We start from the raw sequence: 25,161 nt of genomic DNA, 5'->3' as shown, positions 1-25,161 counted from the left end.
GACCCTGCATGCCTTCAATAATAATCAGCTGGAATTGACCCCAGTGTCCTGTGACCCTGAATTAGATAAAGTGGTAAAAATAGAAAGCAATGAAATACATAGCATAATAAACGCCTTACTTAGGCTACAGTGGTAACCATTACATTATTGTGAGGTTGTAACAGAGATAAAGGGTTACAATGACTTTTTGCCTGTAATTAACAGCTATCATATCAAACAAGATGTGTCTACATTTACTCTAAGCACAGATATGATACGTGTCAAGATCTGTTTTAGAAGTCAAGACTGTTACAGTTTTCAATAACACATATTTATGTGAGCATATATCTTTATTTACATTTTACCTCCCTTCATCTGCATTTTAAAGTGAAATACTGTGTGAGGATATTTGAAAACACACACACACACACACACACACACACACACACACACACACACACACACACACACACACACACACGCACACACACGCAAAGTTTGATATTGCCATGATTATTTGTGGCTATTAACTCAAAGGGTCCCCAGCAGTATAACCAAACAGTATTCTGAACGATTTTATTAAATCTGTTATATTCTCAGCAACATGTGTTTAAAATGTTCTTTAAGGCCTTTGCAGAGTTTATTTGTGTGGATTATCACATTTGTAGGATTGAATCATCTTTGTTGTAAACTCTGCTGCTTCCTTCCTCCTTCGCCCCGCCCCCAGCGTGCGCCGCTGTTAAAACTACACGGCGCGCTCCGATTGGTTGAAGGGTAGCGTCACGGCCAGCGGACCAATCAGCCCGGGCCACGGTGAGACTTTTGGATGTTCTTTTCTGGGAGACGCAGCGGCGGAGGAAGCCACTCTCTCGCTCTCTCTCTGTGTCTGTTTCAGCTGTGGGGCCAAACATGAGGCTGCTTCTACTCGGTGAGTGACAACTACATTAACACATTGTCCTGCTTACATCCAGTGAGTTGTTATGAGTTTGTTAACGGCGCGTGCGCTGGAGCCTTTTTTTTCCCCCCTGTTGTGGTTAGCTTGACCTGCTAAGTTGAGTTGCAGACAACAGAGGCAGGCCTGTGTTATTGTTCATCCAATGTCTTAATAAACCTCATTTCTCGTGTTTATCCAAAGACGCACTTGCAAATTGATGCTCGGTGGTTTTTTTTTGCTGTTTATCGGGGCTGACGTTAGAATACAGCAGGTGTGAGTAAACCCCTGGTCTCCTCTTCTTGCCTGCAGGAGTGCTGGGCTGCTCTCTGGTCCTGTCGGTCCGAGCTCTGTACTCCTCCTCTGATGATGTGATTGAACTCACTTCATCCAACTTCAACAAGGAGGTGATCCAGAGTGACAGTCTGTGGCTGGTTGAGTTTTATGCTCCATGGTGAGTCCCATTGATCGCCAATATGGTTGTGATGATGTGCAGATTTTATGTTTCGAAGCTGTAAAAATCATGCTTTGGATAAATATAAACTGCCCACAGTTAGTCAGTTATGTAATTAAATGGCAGCCATAAAATATTCAAAAATAAAATGTGTTAAATATGCTCTGGGGATCATTGAATCACTTGTTTCTGTGACTAATAAGACTGACAAACGCCTGCACACATTATCTATGAATATTTAAATGACCATCCTTTATCGCTCATCATTAGTGTAGTAACCCACTTCCTGCGTCGTCTTTTTGTGTCGCCTCAGGTGTGGCCACTGTAGAAGTCTGGCTCCAGAGTGGAAGAAAGCTGCCACTGCCCTCAAGGTAAATAACTTCATACTGTGATGCATCAGTGTCAGGTGGCCGACTGACCGACAGCTTGTTGTCTTAGGATTTCAATTCCAAAGATACCGGACACAGTTGTGTAATCGGAAATCACCTTATCCAGAAGCAAGGTAGACAAAGCGCCAAATAAAAAGCTTACAAATTTGGGGGGGGGGGGGGGGACCTTAAACCCAAGGGATATGAGAATAACAACCGTCAATACTATTTTTAAACACGCATATAAAAGGATCAACTGTGATTTGCTGAAGGTGATCAGTTTAAAAGATAATCTTAGATGTGACATGTAAAGAAAACCCTTGAACAAAGCGAGACGAAATAAAACGCGAGTTAACGGTACGTTTATCAGTGCAACTTGAAGGATCCTCCCCCAGGTCCAAGTTATGCGTTTGCCAATGTCGCCACAAGGCCAAACAAAGCTGTGCAAATGTTTAATTTCTCTCGCAGGCCTTGGTGGACTCAATCTATACGTGAGGGTTATTGTTGTGGGAATTGGCAAGGACGAGTGCAGCTTAATCTAACAATGGAGATTTTGAGTCATGAATGCTTCAGTGATTAACCTGATTGAAGGGCAAGAATGTCACCCTGGGATTATTAAAATATTTCTATTCTAAAAACAGTCGCCTCCTTTGCAACGATATTTATGTGAACCGTTTTGTTTCTCAGGGCACGGTGTTTTGAATTACAGTCATTATTGCAGTTAAAACTGATTGTGGGAGAAAAGAAAAAAAAAAAAAACAGGATACCAATTAAAAGCCCGGCCCTTTTACTGGCTGGGTGTGAGTGCAAGTTTTCACATAAACACACCTTTTCATTAAATGCTGTGTCAGAGGTTTTTTTTTTAATTGATTTATTAATGAAAAACGAGTATTGGTGGCAGTGCAACCTTAATTTGGGCTCTGAAAATACTGTAGTAGCTTTGTGTAAAATGCCTCACAGATACAAAGTTGTGGTGTTTAACCAACATCAGGACACTCACTGAAATACTTAGGAAAGGAAAGTTCAAACCCGGCCGAGAGTCTAGGGACGTATCATAAAACTTCATTTCTTTCCACGTCTGAGACCTTTTAAAATGGCAGTACTAAATAATTAATGTAACATTTAAATGTAAAACTCTTTCACATCATGTTAAACTCGCCTTTACCACTCAAGTTTCATAGTTCAAAGTCTTTTCAATTCTGAATGCATCAATCAGGTGCACTGACAAAGTTATTTGGTCATGGTGAAGGAAAAACAGACGGCTGATTCCAGACGGCACCTGCGACATAACAGCTCTCTTACTTGTTTTATTCTAATAGCCTGGGTGTGATGTGAGTTTTGTAAATAAACTTTATGACCGCAGACTCCACCCTGTTTGTTGTGATTGTCCTTCAGGGTATTGTCAAAGTCGGTGCAGTTGATGCTGATCAGCACAAGTCGCTGGGTGGTCAGTACAACGTCCGAGGGTTCCCCACCATCAAGATCTTTGGTGCCAACAAGAACAAGCCAGAGGAGTACCAAGGTACGGAGAAACTGAAATTGCAGGCTTTGTAGATGTGTAAATATCGTTCTGAGAGCGGCGGGTGGAACTCAAATGAACAAAATAGGGTTTTTGTCTGGTTTGAGGAAAAGGGGGATGAGAAGATGCGTATGTATACCAAATTCTTTAAATATCACTAAATTATACCTTATTTATACCTCAACTTCGCAATCAAAGTCAGTATTGCAGCTCAGTAAGTACAGTTAGAACATTAAAACATTGCAAAAAGTATTCAATTATAGATACTTTCACATTTGAATCATCAATGGGCCCCTGAAAAATCTCTCAGTGCTCATTGTATTCCACGTGCAGTACTTGTTATTCACTATTCTCTGAACCACCATCTAGGACTTAATCAGATGGCAAAACCTTCAGTGATCCACTTTTGTTTTATTGTGCTGTGATCATATCTGCATGTCCTTCCCTCTCCAGGCGGACGCAGTGCCCAGGCCATTGTGGACGGAGCAGTGAATACTTTGCGCAATCTGGTGAAAGAGCGGCTGAGTGGCAAGTCCGGCGGATACGACTCCAACCAGGTACAACAAGCAGACGGTCTGTTTTTCTGTGTGGCGTTTAGACAAGTGAGACGCACTAAAACAAACATTCTCCGCACGTGTTGCTTCCAGAAAAGCGGCGGTGGCGGCGGCGGCGGGAGCAAGAAAGACGTGGTGGAGCTCACTGATGACAACTTCGACAAGCTGGTGCTGGACAGCGACGACGTGTGGCTGGTGGAGTTTTTCGCCCCCTGGTGTGGCCACTGCAAGAGGTGAGTTCAGCATTTAAACTGGAACCTGCCGCCTCAAAGAGGATGGAGATGAAAGTATTTGAAAAGTCTTTTTTAAAAATGTATTTAACCGTCTCTCTTTCCCTCTGCTGTCGCCAGCCTGGAGCCTGAGTGGGCAGCTGCTGCCACAGCTGTCAAGGAGCAGACCAATGGCAAGGTTCGCCTCGGGGCCATGGACGCTACCGTGCACCAGGGCGTGTCCGGCCGCTATGGGGTGAGTGGGAACTGCTTAAAAGTCAAAAAGATGCAGATTTTGTAATGCTGCTACTGTGTAGTTTGTAAATACGAATCTTCTAAATATTCTGCTAATTAGTAGTGAAGCTTTGGTTTGGATATGCCAAACAAATAAACTGGCATTTAAATGGTTAAATTTGGTCATTGATGAAGTGATTTATTCAGAACTCTACATCATGCAGTTCTACTTATTAGTTTATAATACTACCCAAAAATACTATTGTGTTATTAGCAGTGTTTTTTTTGTTTATTATATCTCTTGTACACTGGCCTTGGTAATGCTATATAAATAAAACAATATTGTATATAAATGTATTATTGAGGTCAGAAAAGATTAAATGACGACCCCCGTCTGATCCGTATAAAATGCCATAGTATGCATGACTGAAGGAATCCACCTTTGAAGTTACTACTTAGAATTCAGTATTTTCTTTTCAATTGCATTCGCTGCCACGGCATAACCTGAAGGATTCTCTTTTGTCTGTGTGTGTCCGTAGATCCGAGGGTTTCCCACCATCAAGATTTTCCGTAAAGGGGAGGAGCCGGAGAACTACGAAGGAGGTCGCTCCCGCGGTGACATCATCGAGAGAGCTCTGGAGATCTTCTCTGACAACTCTCCTGCTCCTGAAGTGCTGGAGGTCGGTTCACTTTGTAGCATGTGGAGATTCTTTTTTTTTTTTTTAACTGCAAATAGGTTGTTTGGATCATTTCACATTGCTTGAAAGCAAGTCCTTACAAAGATAATCTATCACAGTATCAGAAATAGTTTTTTTTAATTTTGACAGATGTTTTTAATCAGCAGCAGTTAATTTGCATATTTCTCTTAATACAACTTTAGAGGGCTTTTGTTCCTCATGTTTTACTTACTAATTCATTCTCTTACACGTCCTTCTTTGTACTTATAATAAGAAAGCAAATGTTTTCTTTGTGATTTGAAGTTCTGTTACGGTAAAACATCTTGCATCAAGTAAAAATCAACAAAGGCGACACCTTGTACATAAATAAGACTTGAAGGTGTCACAAGATGAAAAAAAAAAATGAAAACATCATTTCTGCAGATAAACAATCAATGAACGACCACACTGCGTACTCTTTGCCACTATAATAAATCACTGTGGAGTTTTAGAGGACATCATATTTTCATTACCAGGGAGCAATGAGACGGTGCGAAGCGGCTCTGGAAATAAATAACATGGAGTACATTTTACCATAATACTTGGCGGCTACATTTTAGTAGTGAGTCAGTGGAGACAATGAACAGCCCTTCAGGTGGCCTGAGCAGTGAAGTACACACAGTTCAGGCTCCTTGGACCCAAAACGGCGGCTCCTGCTTCAGACTCACTGTCCAACTGTTTGCTTTCTCAGATCCTCAGTGAAGACATCTTGAAGAAGACCTGTGAGGACAGCCAGTTGTGTGTCATCGCAGTGCTGCCGCACATCCTGGACACAGGTGAGATCAGGCTTTCACATGTCGTCAGTAGTGGTTTTAGATCAACTTGATGTGTTTGTGAGGCTCTAAAGACCAGGGGCGACCATCAGGCGGCAGCGTCTCCTCGCTCCTGACTCACTTTGCGTGTCAACAGGTGCGTCCGGTCGAAATGCTTACATAGAGGTCATGAAGAAGATGGCTGAGAAGTACAAGAAGAAGATGTGGGGGTGAGGACTTGATAGCAGTTGTGCATGATTGATTTCATGAAATAAATGTGCACGGCTGTGACTTAACGTCCGCCCTCCCCTCCCCCCCCCCCCCCCCCCTCAGCTGGCTCTGGACTGAGGCCGGCGTCCAGATGGAGCTGGAGTCCTCTCTGGGTATCGGAGGCTTCGGTTACCCCGCCATGGCTGCCATTAACTCGCGCAAGATGAAATTCGCCCTCCTCAAGGGCTCCTTCAGTGAGACCGGCATCCATGAGTTCCTCAGGTACCGGGAGAGAGTCGCCTGATTTCAAAACCAAAAAAAAAGACAATTCAAGAAGAGGCCGATGAATTGACATGAACGATTCTTTTTTAGGGAGCTTTCAGTCGGCCGGGGCTCTACATCTACGTGGGGAGCCGGCAGCATGCCCAAGATCCATAATGCTGACGCCTGGGATGGAAAAGATGGAGAGGTGAGGGCGAGCGGGTGCAACAACTTGAGGGCTTTAAACAAACATTGACCTAAACCAAGAGATTTAAAGTGTGAGGATGATGAACACAATTTGAAAAAAAAAAACTTAATAAACTAAAGAACCCTTTGCTTATTTCTTAAAGTCAAATCTTCTCCTTGGAAAATATTGAAGAAAAAAACCAAAAACTATAAGTGTTGAATTAAAGGAGGCAGAGCTCCAAAGCTGCAAACTGAGACAAAAGACGATGTGATAATTTTTTTGCTCTTTTTCATCCTCAGCTTCCTGAGGAAGAAGAGTATGACCTCAGCGACATTGACCTCTTCGAAAAGATTGAGTTGTGAGTCCAGACGGGAGGATCCGATCCGGTTTGGTTTGGACCTGCGTGACCCCCCCCCCCCCCCTCCCCTCTCCTGTGGATGAAACGGGAGGGCCGGTCGCTCGGTTAATGAATCGCTCCAGTAAAGACACACGAGACGCCTGCAGTCTCTCACATCATCGTTCATTCACACAGAGGAGGAAGGAGAAGGTGTGTGTGAGTGAGTGTGTGTGTGTCTCCCTGGGGTGAACTAATTCCACATACCTGCTGAACTTAAGAAGCTGCATATTTATACAGCCGCTGTCAGCTGAGGAGGAGGAAGAGGAGTGTCTGAATGTCACATTTCAATCGTGTTCTTCAAGCATGGCCCCCTCTCCCCTCTTCAGCCGCCTTCACGCTACTTCTAAGATGTGGATCTGTCAAAGTAACCTTCAACGTCCAGTCTGGTGTGACTACATGTCTTTTCTTTCTCTCTTCTCTCTTTTTTTAAATCACAGAATTACAAAAATCTTGGTGGGTTGTGACGTCTGTCTGGGGCGTGTTGGCGGGGGTGGGGGTGGGTTGGGGTTGGGGGGGGGGGGGGGGGGGGGGGGGGGTTGTTTACTGTGGGACTTGAGTTCTTGTGTAGATTTTTCTTACACGACTTTATTTGAATTGTGTGAAAACAAAATTGACATTTTTGTTACAAAAATAAAAAGTAATAAAAACAATGACCACCTCTGTTTTCTTTTTTCTTTCACATGAACCGTTACAATATTAGAAAACATCGATCACCGAGTGCATGCAAATATCGAAGGCATACGGAACTTGTTCGAAACACCGAGCTCCTGTTGACAACCCTGAACAACGATAAGCCACGACGAATCAAATTATAGCAAGTGATTTAATTAGTTTCCCCTTAATGTAACATAACAGGAGTCGGAATACTTTAAAAGAGTACATGATCCAGTCTATAAATACATGATATGGCACTTCACTTTCAGGTAACGGGTCAAAAACCATTTCAAAGACGAGAGCCTCGGAAAAGCACAAAAGCACAAACAGCTCGACTGAAAAGCACTTCAGAGTCCACGCAGGCGCCACATTGACAAGAGGAGTACGCGTTAATGTAAACATTCAGACATGGGAGTGTTAAAAGGAAACGGTTGTGAAGATGGCCGGGCTCCGCCGAGCTGGACGGGTGAGCGTGAGCGTGCGTCAGAGTGATTCTGTCATTGTTTGTGTCCTCAGAATTGACGAGAGGCTCCCTGATCCGACTGCAGCAGTCTGACGATGGACGGGTCGCTCTTGGCGCCTTTAATGAACTCCTCCAAAGACAATCTACCTGCGGAGGAGAGGGAGGAGGTCGTCATTAGTGCGCCAACATGTGACGGTGAAGTGAATCATAAAGCGACCACCCACAAAACTCCTTAAAGGAAAAAAAAAAAAAAAAAAAGAAATCATCTGATGTTCTTTTGATTTCAGAAATAATCACTCCTCACTGCCCCCAGATAGAAACAATGCAGCATCAATTGAATTGCAATGAGTTCACATTAATTAAACATCAATAGTAGCTGAGGGACATTTGCCAGCAGGGGGCGTTGTTGAGCTTTTCTTTTTTCTTTTTCCAGCGAATCCGTTTATTTGCTTTGATGCAATCCTTTGAATAGTCGAGGATGGGTGTTAGAAGTTAACTAAGAATAAATAAAATGAAAGGCGAGTTACTACTGGAGGCACAATTAACTACTTCATTACAAACTGGATTTAAAAAGATGAATAAACCTATATTAAGGAACGTCGATAAAGTCTGTGCCCTACACACGGCTGATGTCAACGATGTACATGATTTTGATTTCTTCCCTCTTCTGGTCCATTTTTCTATAAATACGACCCCCACGTTTTCTCGTGACATCTCCACAGCCTCCCAGTGTGTGGTTAAGGAGCATTGTACAACAGTGGCACCGCCTGTTCTTCCTTTTCCCGTCTCAGTTTGTCCTGTTTGTTCTTCCCCCCCCCCCATCCATCTTCACCAATTTATCCAACTTAGGGTTGCTGCAGGCCTGGAAATGTCGCCACAGGGAAACTCGGAGGGACACAGTCAAATGTGACTGAAATGCAAGTATTAAAAAAAATAAAAAAAACACACTGATAGATAATAAAAGTTGCTGATTGGATCTTAATGCTTGATGTTTTGACATAAACCAGTCAAAGTGCAGTTTGTATTCACTCTCTTCTCTTCCTGCAGTTCGGTTTTTTTTTTGTTGTTGTTTTTTGTTTCCCTGCTCCAGTGCTTCTGATTGAAACGAATGAATTGTTATCAGGTTCTGCAGATGTTTGGTAATGAACCATTCATATGAATCAGGTGTGTCTGAGGGGAGACATGATTAAACATTCGGCCTCGTGCAAGAATCACTCACACTAGCAGATTTGTCCCGAAACGGTGCCTTCCAGTGATTCAGAACAAATTGCTGCAATCACCAATTTTCTGGTATATTTAATCTTCTGTCGGGCACAAACATAATTCGCAAGTTCTCCAGGCCCGAGGTGGGAGTCTTGTCTAGTTACTCTGCAAGTTTTTCATCCATGGCTGAGAAAGCCGGATTCATTCACGTCACTTGGATACTTTCATTTCCCAAAGACACTGAATTAGTAACAAGAAGTACGAGAAAGTTACTGACAGTCACTGTATGAGCTGTCCATCCTTAGAAGAAGAGGAAGTGTGTCTCTCACACACACACACACACACACACACACACACACACACACACACACACACACACACACACACACACACACACACACACACACATATATTACATGTGGACTGAAGTGTGACATATGGAAACATCAGCAAAAGCTTCAGGATGCCAAATTTTGGAAAATATTTTGAGTAAGCATCGCATACTGTAAACCACAATGCAAACTGCGTCACGTTGGCAAATGGTAAAGTCGCAGCAGCAGCAGATGGTGTACAACAAATCCTAAAACAACTTAACAAGCATTGGCAACAAAATGTCAATGACTCTTTTTTTTTCTTCTAATCTCATCAGATTGATGTTGCTATCTCAAGGTTAATTAAAATTTTTGCCACACTCCGGCACCCTGAATTGCCTTCAGGCCTGGGACCAGACTTATATGATGAGGGTGGATGCAGGGTGCAAACTGAACAGTTCACCACTCCATCACAGTGAGTTCCCATTAAAAAAAGTCAATACTTGATTAAAAATAACCCTTTTATGCACTGTGACGTTGATTTCCATCTAATGTTTGCACAGGTGTGAAGAGCAAAACCGGCAAACCGCGTTAATCAGTAAACCCGCGGCTGCGCTCGGTGTTGCTGAATCTACAACTGATATAAAATGAAACGGCGACATGTTAATGGAGTCACCGCGACACTTTGGTCACGTAGAGAACCGTCTCAGAAAGAAGGGTGAAGTGAGTTTGGGTGGCTGTGCCCTCCTCTGTGGCTGTAGCTGGAGGGCCTGGTCTGCTCTGCCACATGTCTGAGACCGTTTGACCTCCGGACTTTCAGAAGTTTTTTTGCTGCAAAGCAACTCTGCCTGCCGCTGCATAAACAACTCCGGAATCCTCGCTTGGCTTCGAGACATCAGATACATCGAGATGGAGGTTGACCGGGTCAGCGCTCTGCATGCGGGGCGCAACAGAACTTTTCTATATTAGATGTCAAATCGCTGACGGACTGAAAAGCAAAAGGCCGGTAATAGTTGAGTGAGTCGTGTTCATGTTATGTCAGGCTGTTGTGTGATATAATGCTTCTCTCAAAACATTTCGAATTTCGATCTAATACCCTCCAAAGTGCTCAGTGATGCATGATATGCGATATGAAGGAGTATTACATAACTGATCTTACATGATTTTTTATTTTTTCTTCTTTTAGATGCGGTCGCTTCTTTTCCAACAAACTCCGTGTCCATTTACAAGTAAGAACTGTTCTGACCACTGAATGCTTGAATCACAAAGCTGTGCTGTTCTTAAAGGACCACTTAACTCACTAAATGTGTGTATTCATTCCCTTATTAAAAGAACATATCCCCCCCCCCAAAAAACCATGCTTTATTCAGGCATTACGCATGGCTCTATAGTTGTACCAACCATGTTTTCTACCACATTGTCTGACTAAGTGTTGGGTGTGACTGGAGTCCATTCCAGCCGACGAAGGCTGGACGCCGCCTGGACGCCGCCTGGACGAGTTGTTAGTCCATCACCAGCAGGGCCAGAGAGTCCCACACGTTTACACTGACGCCTCAGAATTTTGTTTCTGACTGCGGAAACCCGCAAACATACCAGGTTAACATGCCACCCTCCTTCACACACGGTTGCTGAAGAAAAACACGCCCCTCTTACCATCGTTGTCGATGTCCATTTGTCTGAATATCTTATCCGTTCTTTTCTCAGGTGTTGACTCATCTTCAGGCATCTTCATCACTGATGACACCATCTTGTAAATTGCCTGAAAGGAAGGTAAAAATGAAAGCACTTTAAAAATAAAAATCTCAGTGTGAGTATTTTAGTCAGTAGATGGAAAAAAATAATAAAAAATGTTCCCTCCTGACATTTTCTTTCCTCCCTATTGTCTGAAAGCTCTGTCCTGTTTTCCGTTGCTACATGATAATGACACTGAAGGTCCTCCTGCTCCCCTTCTCTTTATCAGACGCATGGTTACAAACTGCATGGTGACTGCTTCTACGTTTAAAGCTGCACATTTTACATCAAGCAAAGGTTGTTGGCTTTGATGAGGGAAAAAAAAAAAAAAAAGGCTGTTTGGCAGAAAAACAGAGCGCGCATTCATAACAACAAAAGTGCTGATGTTTTTTTGGGGGGTTTGTTTTGGTTTTTTTTTCCACATTCATTTGTATCCACAAACACAACGGGCTGAGCCAATATTGATATGGCCCTGCAGGCTGCTCACCTCACCATAGTGGGAGAGTAAATATAGCGGCGGTGATAAGAAAAACAGAAAAGGCAGTCTCCATCAATGACCGGGGGCTTACATATGTTACGAAAATACATTTGAAAAGGATCATGAGTCTAAAAGAGGTTATTTACATGAAGATAAAATGAATAAAACACAATCAGGAGACAGATTTCTATACTCTCTATTACCCCAAGTAAATCAGTATATCATCACAAGCAGCCCTAGTTAATCGTAAAATATGTACTGCAAGAAGCATTAAAAAAGATTTGTGTGTGCTATTAACTGGAATAAGCAAATCAACCTAAAAGTCTGTTGTTGTTTTTTTTTTAATTTAAGGTGAAGGTGCATCCGACAGAAAAAAAGTTTATTATTAAATAATGGGAACTCAGGGACTGTATATTCATGCAAAATTCTCATGCATGCCCATCTATTATCAGCCACAAGGATGCAAAGAGCTCAGCCAACATAAGATACATACGTTTACTGTTGTATGAGTCATATCATAAACTGTGTCCTCACCTGAACTATCTCCAGCATCTCGGCCCGGCTGATGTATCCGTTGCCGTCCAGGTCGTACATGCTGAAGGCCCAACGCAGCTTCTGCTCCAGGCCTCCGCGGGACGTCACGCTCAGGGCGATGATGAACTCCCTGAAGTCGATGGTGGCGTCGCCGTTGGTGTCGAACGTGCGAAAGACGTGCTCGGCGAACTTGGAGGCGTCGCCGTAAGGGAAGAAGTTGGCGTAGATCTTTTTGAACTCCTCCACAGTGAGGTGGCCGGTGGGACAGTCCTTCAGGAAACCCCGGTACCACTCCTGCAGCTCCTGGTCGGTGAACTCCGTGTTTTCTCGCAGGTCGTTCAGCACCTCGGGCCGCAGCTTGCTGTTCTGTTTCCCCATGACGCGACACCTTCACAGGCAGGCACGGGGCTGGGCTGCTGTTTTCCGAAGCTTCTCCTCTCGCGTCTCCACGCTCCCTCTGTTTCCCCCTCTCCACGTCAAAGGCTGCAGAGCTTCCTCTGCTCCTGCAGGGGACCAACAACCCTCATTAATATCCTTGTGTGAATATCATAAATGATTCATGGTAGTCAGTGATTCTCTTGCTTTCAGCAGGAGTTTTTTCAGCTCAAGAGGTTTTTCGAGGCAATGGAGCTGCAGAAGGAACGCTGGATAGTTGAGACGGTGTTCATACACTCAGAAGAAATAGAGATAAGACGACTCCTCAGATGTCACTATGTGTGTGTCGACGTAAGTATGTGGTAGGGGGTGGCCTGGTCTCCGTGGATACAGTATTAATGCTCTGTCGCGGTGATAATTTATCGACCCCTCACCGCATGGTGGAGGGACAAGTGCCTGGGGCATTGTAATTCTCAATAAAGCCACTTTGTAAAAGGTCAGACTGATACTGACTGTTGTTACTGAGAAGGCCAGACATCCACCATGACAATAATCCCTACCTTCATGAGAAAACTGATATTTTAATGTATTTTCAGCAGAAAGAGTTCATCGACTGATGTAAAGCAGGAGGACAAAGAATATAATGGAATAAAAGAAAAAAAAAAGTGCCAATGCAAACAAGGACACTGGGGCATTTGACCACCTGAGCCCATTCACCTCTGCTTCCGGTTGTTTGTCTCTAAACTGTTTCCATGGTTACATCCTGCAAAATGTGTTTAATCATTTATGCACGGGTATTCATGATTGGGGGGATATGATTAGACGGGGCAGCTCGTGTGCGCAACTCAGTGGTGAAGCTGACGCAAAAGATGAGTTGGTTTGGAACTGAAAAGGTTGGGACACTTGCAGAGAACATTTTAACAACAACAAAGTTGTGGCGGCAGCAGATTTGCTTTCCTGAATCTGGGGTTCTTTGGGTTGTCAGCTTCTCTGTTGTCAGCCTCTTGTCACTTTCATAACATACATGTAAATAGATATATTTTTAAATCTGTTTTTATTTTTTCAAACATTTTCGCACAGCAGTCAATCTCTCAAAAAAAAACCCTATGTAGGTTGACATTGAATTAAAGGTCCCATATTATGCAAAATATATAGTTTTCTAACAGTGATATGTTTCCCCATGGCTTGTGTATGAGGCCCCAGAAGTGAAGATAGTCTGTCATCTCCCTCACTTGCACACATTTAGCAAATGTGTGCTCATATACAGGCCAATCAGATATTTTCCCTTTATGATGTCATGCAGGGAAATAACCACTCCCTCTGGTAGTGGATACTCGCTTTTACTCTCCCACAGATAGATGAGCTCTGCTGTCTAAAATTACAAGCGGGCGTCACTTTTTCGTTGTGCACACAAGCCGATATTTCACTATATTTTGGCAAAAAAAGATTCATTTAGGCAAAATTAGACTGACAATTCGGCCGTCTTTTCCGAAAATTGACCGTCCAGAGCTCACAAGAAGGACTTTTTTAGACTGGCTGAAATTCAGGAGCAAGGCAGGATTTGAGGCAACACACTTTGAACACAATGTTGTTGGACCACTGACCGCTATGTGAAATTGTTCAAAAACTGTATAATATGGGGCATTTGATAAAAAAAAAAAAAAAACTCTCAAAGGAAAATGACTGATTTAATTTAAGGTGGAAAGACGGAAATGATGCACGTTTACCTGCATGTTTTTGATGAACCAAGCAAAGCGTTTGAATTTCGTTCTTCCCTTTAAGGGTTATTTCTGTGGTTTCAAACAGATTGCAAATGGCAGGAGAGAAGCAATAAAGGCCTGACAATATAACATCCTAACGCCCTAGTTCCAGGAGAACATCAATTCATTTTCAATTTAAAAGAGGAATTCTTTTTCATAAATGTGTGTGCATTAAAAGGTTTGAGAGCCTTGAGTGTGTACAGCGGGAAAACTACAAATCTACATTTAAAATTTGCCATCATAAATACGATTTAAATTAAATAATAAATAAAAATCAGGCAAGAAACATGGCAAAAACCTGAGCGAGCCTGGTACATGGATGGAGTAAAGTGTGAGTGGGAGGGACGGAGAGGCAGAGAGATGAGCGGAGGTAGGGAGGAGGAAAGAATGGAAAAAGTATGACACATAGAAGAAAAACTATTTCCAGCAATGCTTCGTGAGCCGCTCCGCTAATACCAGCATTTCAATTACATAATAAGCCTTCTTAATAGCACCTTCACTCCTCTGTGCTACCTTTAATGAATGTGTGTGGAAGAAGGGAGAGCTGCACTATGGTCAAGTTCTCTCTCTCTCTTTCAATTACTGAGCTCCCGCCCCGCCTGCTTTAAAGGCTACAGAAAGATTCAATCTGGCAAGGGACAAATGAGATTTAGATGAAGTCTTTTCTGCACACTGGGCATGCTCTTTTTTAGTAATTGTCATGCGGGTGTAATTTCCTGCAGTTTTATGAATCAAAGTCCCGGGGTAACATAAGAGGCAGTCAGGTTTGAGGTACAGCCTGTGACACAAGCTCTTAACAATGGCTTATGAATGGAGGAGGAATCAATGAAAGGGGGGGGGGGGGGGGGGGGGGGGGGTCTGCACATCACAATAATTTAATTCTCACTCCAGTTTTCTGCTTCATGCATATTACATAGTAACAGAAATGGATTCAACTAACCAAAGATTGATTGGATTAGCTTCAACTATTCACTATCATCAGTTGTTTTTGTATTTTAGAATTTATTTTTTTTAAGATTTTTCTAAGATCTGACTTTGTATTTCCTATTTTCCTAATCAGAGGGATTATCACAATTCAATTCTTTAAACACATTTGAAACTTTTTAATTTGCACAGTCCGAGTGTAGCTGAGTGTACCTGACAAACTATTTAGACACACATAAAGAAGAAGCATGGATTAGAAATAATAACAAATTAATTTCTTTTGAACTTGTTCAGGATTCAAGGACTTGCTCATTGCAATGCAAGGGTGGTGATGAAGTCTATAGCTTGAACCTTGAAAAAGAATAAATACAGATAAGGTTTTAATTAAATTTTCTTAAATGAGCTCATGGACCCTGGATGGGGAGTGTCTAATTACTGTGAATCTGCCCCCTTGTCTGTGTTCCATGGTTGACTTTCAGCCAGCAGCCAGTCACATCACATCTCAAAGGTCACGTTTCCCTCTTGTCTGTTTTGACTGGTTGCATCTTCTTAAGTGGTCGTTGTCAAATAATTCTGCCGTGCATGAGAAGCACTTGTGGAGTCGGGGTCACATGCATAGTCACCGTCACTGGCTATTGGCGTAGTCTCCAAACAAATCATGACCACTGGTTTTGTTGGCCAGGATCCCTGAGGGATCAGGTTATTGTCTCTGGTTACACCGCCAATTGAATGGATCTTACTGGACTTTATCTATGAAGTATTTGTGGTCAGTACAAAAAGCACAAACAAACTGATCCCTTTGAATGTTTGATTTAAAGTGTGACACAGTCTTGCAGTTGAAAAGGTTTGAAATTAAACTCAAATTGAAGCGAAACCAACTCACTTGAAAAAGGCAAGTAAGGAACTGAACATGTAGCGCCTAGAAAAAGAAAAAGAAAAACCTGTATCAAAGTAGTTTATTCATAATTTTTTACTTTTAATTGGCACAATTGTTGTATTGAGTATTTTTTCCACCTCATAACAGTGGTAGATTAATTATTCAAGATTTGTTTGTGAAGCCCGTTTTAATCCACAAGGGGGACATAAATACATCAAACATTTTTAAAGTTGCTGTCAACACATTTCATTAAAACAGCACACATCCACCTCTGGGTGACACTGGAGGAAAAGAGTGGAGGAAATCCAGGCAAGAGGAATTCACTCGAGTCATTAGGATTCATCCTCTGGGCACACTGCCACAAATCAAATCAGCCCTGTAATTTTGATCATGATAAAGATGTCAAGCTGCTTGGTACCCTGAGAGTCATCGTGTGTGAACAATCCACCTCAAATAACGCAAGTTCAACACAAGTTCAGATCTTCTAGTTCAGGTGTGTCGACGATTTAACACTTGGGCCAAAACCGGTCTAATGCAACCCTCGGGTTAAAGTCAAAAACACAATGAACAACAGTTTTTCCACCAAGGTAACTGCTATAATTCATTTGTCCAACACTAAACCTCCTAGCAAAACCTGTTATTGCTCCGAAGATTTCAGATAATACTTATTTCAAGTAGTTCACATAAGGCATTTCAATAAATTGCTTCAATATTAACATAATTTTCCGTAATGCCGGTGACTCAAACTTGGCCATATGTGACCCCTTAAACAGAATTACCTTAGTGGGGTTTGTGGGCATTGCAAGAGTGAGTAACTAGAAGCGATTCTTATTTTGCTGCAGTGTCATATCAGCCCTCTCCGTTTTAACTGGGTTTTCAGTATAAATCACACACTGCCCGGCGGCGGCAGGCTCCTCTATCATCCTTCCGCTCTAACACACAACAGGATGAGGAAGCGGCAGCACCTCCTCAGCACATGGACTTTTCCAGGACAGCTCAGTGTGCAGCCTGAGCTGGAGCAGACAGAAATATGGGCGTTGCTATTTATTCCCTCAAACGCACACACAGAAAGCCACATGAAAACCCAGAAAATTCCATGCTGGAAGAATTAAAAAAAAAAAAAGCACTGTCACGTTTGAAGACACTCCGAGGCCGAACTAAGTCGACTTTAGCAGTTGTGAGACACATAATTTGAGCAAAACTCACTAAAACCACGCGCCCTCCAACCAAGATTGTCAGTTAAAAATAATACGAACATTCTTACGTCAGGCTGTGGGTCGCAACAGACTTTTAAAGATTTCAGTGACCTATAAAATATGCACAATAAAGCCTAAAATAAGGCTTGTGCAACTGCAATAAAAGCCAGACTATGCCCTTTTGGGGATTTTTGTAAGACAACTGGATGAAGTTAGTTTGATCTTCAGGTATTTATGTAAGTCATAAATGTAAACAGTTGCCCTATAAATATAATTTTAACCATTTATGAAAAACTATGAGCTGATTGATTACTACTGATTCTGACTCATGTTTTGCCACTTGCTGCAGGGATATAGTGTTATCTCACGTCATTCCTACTTATGCATAGAAGCTTATGACTAATAGATCAACAGGATGTTTCATTAGTTTCAAGCCTAATCTGTGTGTATTCTGTGTTATTCTTTCCACTGGTACTAAAAATATACCAATTCACAGGAACATGTTTTGCAGTGAAGTCAAAAATAGCACCTGCATGTCACTTTGACATCCCCGTGACCTCCTTTGCAGAGGAAATCTGGTTCCCCTCGCGTCAACCGCTGGAGGTGAACTAGGTTTGTAAGTCGAACACAGTGTGCCTCCGTCGCTCGATGCACGACGGCCCCCACAAGATGGCCATTCCATGTTCAGTGTTTGCAATTCCCCTCGATTACACGGCAACAGTTTCTCTCCTTGCCCCCAACCCCCACCCGCCATCCTTGTTCAGTATGGTCCACTTTTTCCACTGGGTTCCTTGCCTAATGAGACTGTTTCACACAAGCTCCTGTGCAGCCCGTAAACCCCCAACCCCCCACCAACCACCCCCAACCCCCGCACCGCTGCCGCTCCTCCCCAAGGCTACATTAGGGTTCCTGTTAAACCCCTGAGCAGTTTCGCTGGTGTTTGCCATTCCCTCCTCCCACCTCATTTCCTGTGTAATTGTAAGCAACAACAAAGAAAAACATTATTCTTTTCCCAAATGTTCATTTCTTAATGTCCATCAGATACGAATATGGGGAAAACGGTTTCAGATAGTCAAAAAAAAAAAAAGGCGGGGGGGGAATGAAGGGGTAATATGGCTGGCTGCATTTAATCACTACTAGTGCACATATGGGGGGCATCATAAACAGCTGATGGAGCTCAGTAAAACAAAGGTGAGGAAATATAAATAAAATAAAAATACACAGACAACAGTTTGAGTAGGCTTTTAGCTAAAAAATGCTATTGATTCCAAACTTTAAAAAAAATATGAACACTGGTATTCTTTGCCCACAGTGATGGTGCATTAGGGGTTTAAGTGTTGGTCAGACAAAATGAGACATTTGAAAAGGCCAGGTTGCACTCTGGGAATACTTTTAGAATGCTTGCAAAGAATAATAACCAACAGACGGAGCGAATAAAGGCTGTTTTTCGAGTTAGTTGGGCCTTTTAACAAAAACCATTCCAAGGTCCCCAAAACATTTTCAATCATTTTCCCTGCATAAGCATTGTCTTGAATGCTCGCTGCCTTTGTGCCTGCTTTAAATGGATAGTAATCCTAACAAACTGAGGTGGTGTGAGAGAAAAAGCACACTTACTGTGCAGCGGGTGAGCAGAGCAGCACTGGAGGACGGGGTACTGATGTACTACTACTTGTAACTGGGATAGTATCAGGTGGGTGAGGAGTTGGTCCGGGATATGAAGAAGAAAAAGAAGAAAAACAGAAAATGAGCTGTTATTCTCGCTTTCAACGCAGCGCCGTGGCAGTCTCTCTGAACTCGTGTCAAAGAAAATCACGCAGTGGATCAGGATGAAGTCCCCTGACACACCAGTAGTCAAGGCAACAGGATAGGATGGTACGCAGTGCGAAGGCTTATGAGAAGGAGGCAGTGTAACTATCAATCTGGGGCACACACAGGGCAGCAGATGTATTGAGACTCAAGAGAAAAACAAAGAACATTTTTTTCTTTCTTTCTGCGCTCAAGTATCGACTGATTTCAATTTGTTTCAAATAGAATCTTATCTGAATGAACAATTCTGTCATCCACTGTCGTAATTTGAAGTACAAAAAGATGCACACAGTACCTTTAATGTTACTATTGTGTGAAGGAAAGTTGAAAATTTCATGAATCTTTTTGTTGTTGTTTTTTTTTTTTTTTTTTTAAATCATCAGCAAGTGTGTAAGAGTAAGCCCACTCACCAGATTTTCAGCTTTAATTTTGGATGCATACTCTTCACATGCTGGCATTGGTCCTGCTATCAAAAACTGTGAAATAAACAAAAAAAAAAAAAAAAAAACTGCAACGCTCCTGTGGAATAGTTGCTGAAATGACTGGGCTGGCAGGCATAATAATGTGTGGGAAGATAAAAGTTTAAAGGATGAATACCCTCATTGTAGGTGGTGGTGGGGGGGGGGGGGGGGGGGCGAGGGGCACTACTGTTAACTGCGTTTAAAAAGTACTTTTATTCAGTGCATCATGTTAGAGGCATCGGTGATTGTGTTACATCAAGCAATTTATCAAAACAACCTGTGTATTACTTAGTAAAGCTTCACTTATTCATGTTTTTTGTGTAGGATGCATATTAAAATAAAATATAAATAAACTGCAAATACACATGGTCATAGCAAGAACAATGAATTCCTCACTTTCGCACAATGATTATACTGCTTTGTTATGGCCCTGTATTTGTTTTGCACATACAGAATGCTTTCTGGGGATAGAATAGTTGTGTTTTGCCATATTGTGATGCACATGCGCGAGATGTCCATATAAATATTATCATAATTGTAAAGTTCCACTGTGCAGCCCTGCTTTGCCTGCAATTAAAAACAAGCGTAGATGTTTACATTGCAGTAAGATTTATGACTTTTGTCCAGGGTGTGTTTATATCATGATTCGGTTTGGCTGTGTGACATCTTGTGAAATGTTTTTAATACTTATATAGGTGAGGAGTGGGTGAGTCCTGTCAGGGTGTAGTCCTCCAAACACATTCCTCTATCTGGGGTAAATTACTACTACAGAAAAGGGGGGGGGGGGGACATGCTCCTGACACGCAATGGATTTGTCAGGAGTGACGTTATCATGCAGTCAAATACACTTACCTTTTTAATGCTGTTGTTTGCTGTAAATCTTCACTTCCCCACTTTGAGGCGTCTCCAGCAGCCGAACTTCACCGTTAAGTTAACCCAGCGCCTCCTCCCACTGATAAACTCCGACTGGAGACGAAGCAAAGATGATGCAGTGAACCCGACGCTTTTATGGAAATTAACTAAGAGGGGAAAGGTGTGTTGAGGAGAATAAAAGGGATTGCCTGGGCTGTAATGTTTTTTTTTTAATAAAACAGTCGCTCCTTCGACCAGCTCCGGTGCAGCGCCTTTATCGTTTAGTGGAAGATGTGGCACAAAGCTCGGTTTTCATCCGGCTCGCCCAAATCACAACTAAAGGGTTTACATTTTGTATTTTCATGTGGGTAAAACGATTTGATCGCGCTGAGTACAGTCTAAAAAAGAGCACAATTACAAATAAATACCAACTTGAACATATAACTCGTGGAAAATAATGATAATTAATTTGGATTTTCTGGGTTGTACATCACAAATTGAACTTCATCTCCCCCCCTGCACACGGAATGGTTCCGTCCACACTCGCTGCTTCTTCCAGTGTAGAAACAGTCGCAGCAGCGTCCTGTGGAAAATTATCACTGCGGACTATTATTAGCACAATATCTAAAATAAACGGAGCGCATTTTGGGAGAAAAGCTTGATACTTAGACAAGCACAGAACAGAATGCTCTAAACAGACTTATTTTTATACCGAGACACACTTTAAAAGGTTTATTTGTGCAGAATATTTAAGGCATGGCAATTCAAGGTGCTTTACAAGAACTTAAAAAATAAATCAAAATAAGACATTAGAGGAACATTAAAAACAAAACCCCACGGCGTGACAATAAATACTAGTGAACATCAAGCAAAAGCACAACAATACAAATACAAAAACTGTAACTTTGGCCTAGGCTGCAAAAACAAGTGTTTCTTATTTAAAATTCAGTGTCAGTAATAGAAAAAACTCAATCCAACAAATTCTTGAACAAAATATCAACCCCAGACATATAACCTATTCTTTAATTTATTTTCTATCTATCTATCTATCTATCTATTTATCTATCTATCTATCTATCTATCTATCTATCTATCTATCTATCAGCAGCATTATTACAGAAAGAGTATTTGATTCACCAAATATTGCTATTCGAGTTACAACCTCATTTCATACGTTCCCATAAATGCCTCCTGTGACAGCCTCAGTCAGTCAGCACCCATGACAGTAACTTGTCTTGTGTGGACTATAAAGTGTCACAGAAGGCAGGATGGTGTGTATGTCAGCATTTCATTAAGTGGATAAATAATTAACTGTGTGTGTATGTGTGCCTGTGTGTTCCTTCCTGAAGCCTGACACCTGTTTCTATAAGCACATGGAGTGTTTATCTCAGGCTCAGAGTGAGTACAATAAGGGGCGGGGGGGGGGGGGGGGGGGGGGCAGCGATAAAGTAGTCTGAGGTTGGTTGTGTGGCTTTTGCCAGCTTGCAACTTAATACTGACAAGAGCCTGTAATGATGCAGACAATTAGAGATAAGAGCACACCCCTAATTTGATACATCCAAATATAATGTGGCTCATCATGAGGCCCTCACAGGGTACAAAGTTTCCACTGTTTGGGACCATAAAATTTTTATCTGTGCATGCTTATAGTTGGAGTGTCAAAGCCAAAATATGATAAAGAAATAGTACAACTTAATGTTTGGGGGAATAAGTTGTTTGTGAGGTTGTACATTTTCATCAATAAAAGCAATAGCTTATTAAAAAAAACAAAGGTCCTCTGGTGGGATTAAGATTTTTGGGGATTTGATGAGCTCCCAAAATGTCAATAATCTAATTGGTATCAAATCTGGGGGTTTCACACTAATGTAAGGGTATTAGATGTGAAGATATGAGAAATTAATGTACACGGATTGTACAGACATTATTTACGCATAGAAGACTTTATAAATTGTTTTATTTGCCACAAGATGAAAAATAAATCAATAAGTGTACAGATAAATACTGGCAGGACTTTCGCTATCGTCTGCAGTAATATAATTATCCACTAGAGGCCACCAATAGCTCTGTAATGTGCTGTTGCCGTCTCTAATTGGTCTTATAAAGCTTGAACTGAGCTGATGTGTGCTGAGCTTTTTGAAATCAGGCAGGTCTGTTGATTTGTACGAGGGGTGTTTATGGGCACAGTCCCTTCCCAGCCAATAATTAAACAGAATTCTGTATTTGGCTATAGTGGTGCCATGTAGCGTCAACTGTCAATACAGTTTGTCCGAGTGCATCGTTGCAAATTGTTCTTCAAAACAGAAAAAAAGAAAAACATGTTTTATACTACAGCTGTAATATTTTTGTGGTTTATATTTTGTGTATTTTTATCTTTTTGTGGGGTTTTTTTGTCAACAAAAGTAAAAAAAGAAATGCTTGAACAAGTGTTTTAAAAGTAATATACTTAATGTTACATACTGTTCAAATGTTAAAGATATATTTTTTCCATAAATCCCGTTAACCCTCCGTCCTTCCTCTTCGCCACACATGTACTTCCATTTAACCTTTCACATGATTTCTGACTGGTAGCTGTTGGAGCAGCGCACTCTTCAAATATTGATCCGTCTGTCTTTACATTAGAGTAAGGGGACATTGCTCCTTTCTATAGTCCTCTGTCAATATTTAAGGAACACATGGCAGTCGAATCAAAGTTTAACTTGATTGCGGAACAATAATGTGCATTTAAATGATTCAGTTTGCATCACATGTACATTTATCCCCTGTTCTTGTCCCAAACTGTATTTTCCAGAGAGGTGGATACTTTCATCATCAAACAACAGATTAGAACCAGAAAGGAAATAAATGTATCCAAAACTGTTCTTAAACTATTCATTTAATTAATTACTGATGTGATTACTTGATCCTGTAGCACCACAATACTGGAACCATGACCAGCTCTGACATGCTTTAATGAAATCAGCATTGAAAAAATTGCCATGGGCAAAATGACAAATGACATCTTCTCAGACCAGTGTTTGGATTTTAATATGTACTGACCTGCACATATTCCTTTGCTGAAATTTTTTCAGAACAAAAAAATATTCAATATAAACTGAAAAATATACAGTAGGGAGAAAGGTGATACTGTAGAGCGATTTACACTTTCACCTCACTGGTATGATTCTGAGCCTCTTCGAGTGCAGTTTGCATGTTCTACCTGTGTGTGTGTGTGTGCGTGCGTGCGTGCGTGCGTGCGTGTGTGCGTGTGTTTTCATATAGGCCGTTTTGAGAAATCCGTCAATGCAAAATGAACGTCTTTGGATTGTGAGGAAAGGAAACAGTAAACAGATTTTTCATACACAGAGCATTTTACCACTTCAGCAGCCTCAGCAGGCTTTACCTAATATGTTACCTATTCACTCACAATCACACACACACGTGTAAGCTACTTATCCATTATTGGGAGCAACTTGCAGATCACTGTTTTGCCCAAAAACACATTGACTTATTGACAGCATGAGATGGGGGTATTGAACCACCAACATTGGGATCGAAAGACAACATGTTCTCTCAGCTGAGCCACAGCCACCCTGAAAAGTTCACATCAACTCTAAAGTGTTGCTTTGATTTTTGACAAATGCCAGAAAGCTCTACAGTCAGGTAAACACATTAGAAACACTAATAACCTTCACGCAACTTCCAGATGGACGGGCCCCAGATTCCAGAAGCTTTTCCCTGAAAGGCGCTTATGAATTATTATATTTGGGGGGTAAAAGGAGTCTATTCTAGTTAGATTCTTGTTGAAGGGTTTCTGTTCATTGTGTTTTATCATTCACATTGTTTACTGCTACTGCTACACAATCTAACAGTGGCAGAACGAAGATGACATCAATCTAGACCCAGGAAAGGGTCAGGAGTGGAAGCTGTGTTAGGGAGCTGGACTTTCTTTTTATGGCCGGACTAAATCTCCTGTCTACAGTGTCTACCAGGTCTGCTTAAAAAGCAACGACTTCATGGAGCATTTAGCTCTTATGGAGCATATTAGTTTTAAGTAGATGGTAAAGCCCCAAACAGGGTTAAGCTTACATAAGCAGAAAACATACCATAAACAGTTTGTCAAGGTGTAAAAGTTTGTTAAGTTATTCTAATAGTAGCTTTTTGTTCATTAAAAGACAACCAAGGAAAGAGAACAAGAAAATCTACTTTCACACTTGCATTTGGTCTGGTATGAATATCTGTAGACCATGGGTTTGTGTATGATCACATATATATTTTATCCCTAGGGATCGGACTTGCATTTAAAGTTGATGTGCCTTTCATCCTTTCACGTAAAAAGATCTGATTCGGCTGCAAACAGTAGAACTATATGATATACTGATAAGGTATTTGTGCAGTAAAACCTGCAGCTTTCTTATCATATTTGCACTACTTCACCGCACCAGTGATAGGAGCCATGCTGATTAGACTTTCCTCGAAATTTCCAGATGTGGCGACAACAACTGTACTCAATGAAATGTGCTGGCACTGTAGAGTTAAATAAGTTTTCTGTTGACACGAGACTAAAATATGGATTTTTCCAGAAATTAAACCAATATTAGCAAAGCTTTCAGATTATTAGCACACTGCACAGATTTGTGTATGCTGCATGTGGGACTCAACAGCACGTGCAGTTTGAAAACATATATTGTTTGCATGAGATGGACAAAGTTATTTTAATGTCATATGTCATTTAATGTCATGGTGTCTTTTTTTTTAAAATTCATTAGGTTTTCTGGCAATTTATGGT

At 41.6% G+C, this 25,161-nt stretch overlaps 2 protein-coding genes across 5 annotated transcripts; one reads left to right on the top strand and one right to left on the bottom strand.

Annotated features, from left to right (window-relative positions):
- The first annotated feature begins 809 nt into the window (after window positions 1–809).
- On the top strand, window positions 810–8,122 carry pdia6 (protein disulfide isomerase family A, member 6). 2 transcript variants are annotated; one of them, XR_013936455.1, is made up of 14 exons: window positions 814–907; window positions 1,223–1,364; window positions 1,678–1,735; window positions 3,128–3,254; window positions 3,705–3,808; window positions 3,899–4,038; window positions 4,156–4,270; window positions 4,788–4,928; window positions 5,656–5,740; window positions 5,874–5,946; window positions 6,050–6,208; window positions 6,299–6,395; window positions 6,674–6,921; window positions 7,942–8,122. XR_013936455.1 is itself a non-coding variant. In XM_080491188.1 (13 exons), the coding sequence occupies exons 1-13, from the start codon at window positions 889–891 to the stop codon at window positions 6,734–6,736; spliced, it is 1,323 nt and encodes a 440-aa protein (XP_080347314.1). In that variant the 5' UTR covers window positions 810–888; the 3' UTR covers window positions 6,737–7,431. The 2 variants fall into 2 exon arrangements, 1 of the variants encoding a protein (XP_080347314.1); XM_080491188.1 differs by lacking the exon at window positions 7,942–8,122 and having other exon boundaries at window positions 810–907; window positions 6,674–7,431.
- hpcal1 (hippocalcin-like 1) lies at window positions 7,334–20,719 on the bottom strand. Of its 3 annotated transcripts, XM_080491190.1 has the most exons (6): window positions 20,397–20,679; window positions 19,494–19,559; window positions 18,892–18,952; window positions 12,146–12,648; window positions 11,056–11,161; window positions 7,334–8,035 (listed from the first exon to the last, which is right to left on the bottom strand). In XM_080491190.1, exons 4-6 carry the CDS (start codon window positions 12,521–12,523, stop codon window positions 7,938–7,940), a joined length of 582 nt encoding a protein of 193 aa, XP_080347316.1. In that variant the 5' UTR covers window positions 12,524–12,648; window positions 18,892–18,952; window positions 19,494–19,559; window positions 20,397–20,679; the 3' UTR covers window positions 7,334–7,937. The 3 variants fall into 3 exon arrangements, with proteins under 3 accessions (XP_080347316.1, XP_080347315.1, XP_080347317.1); XM_080491189.1 differs by lacking the exon at window positions 19,494–19,559 and having other exon boundaries at window positions 7,338–8,035; window positions 20,397–20,696; XM_080491191.1 differs by lacking the exons at window positions 18,892–18,952; window positions 19,494–19,559 and having other exon boundaries at window positions 7,338–8,035; window positions 20,397–20,719.
- Window positions 20,720–25,161: the final 4,442 nt, after the last annotated feature.

The sequence above is a fragment of the Lipophrys pholis genome (genome assembly GCF_963383615.2).
Source record: "Lipophrys pholis genome assembly, chromosome: 21".
NCBI lineage: Eukaryota > Metazoa > Chordata > Actinopteri > Blenniiformes > Blenniidae > Lipophrys > Lipophrys pholis.
Note: the sequence above shows the minus strand (reverse complement) of the source record. Positions and strands in the feature narration are given on the sequence as shown.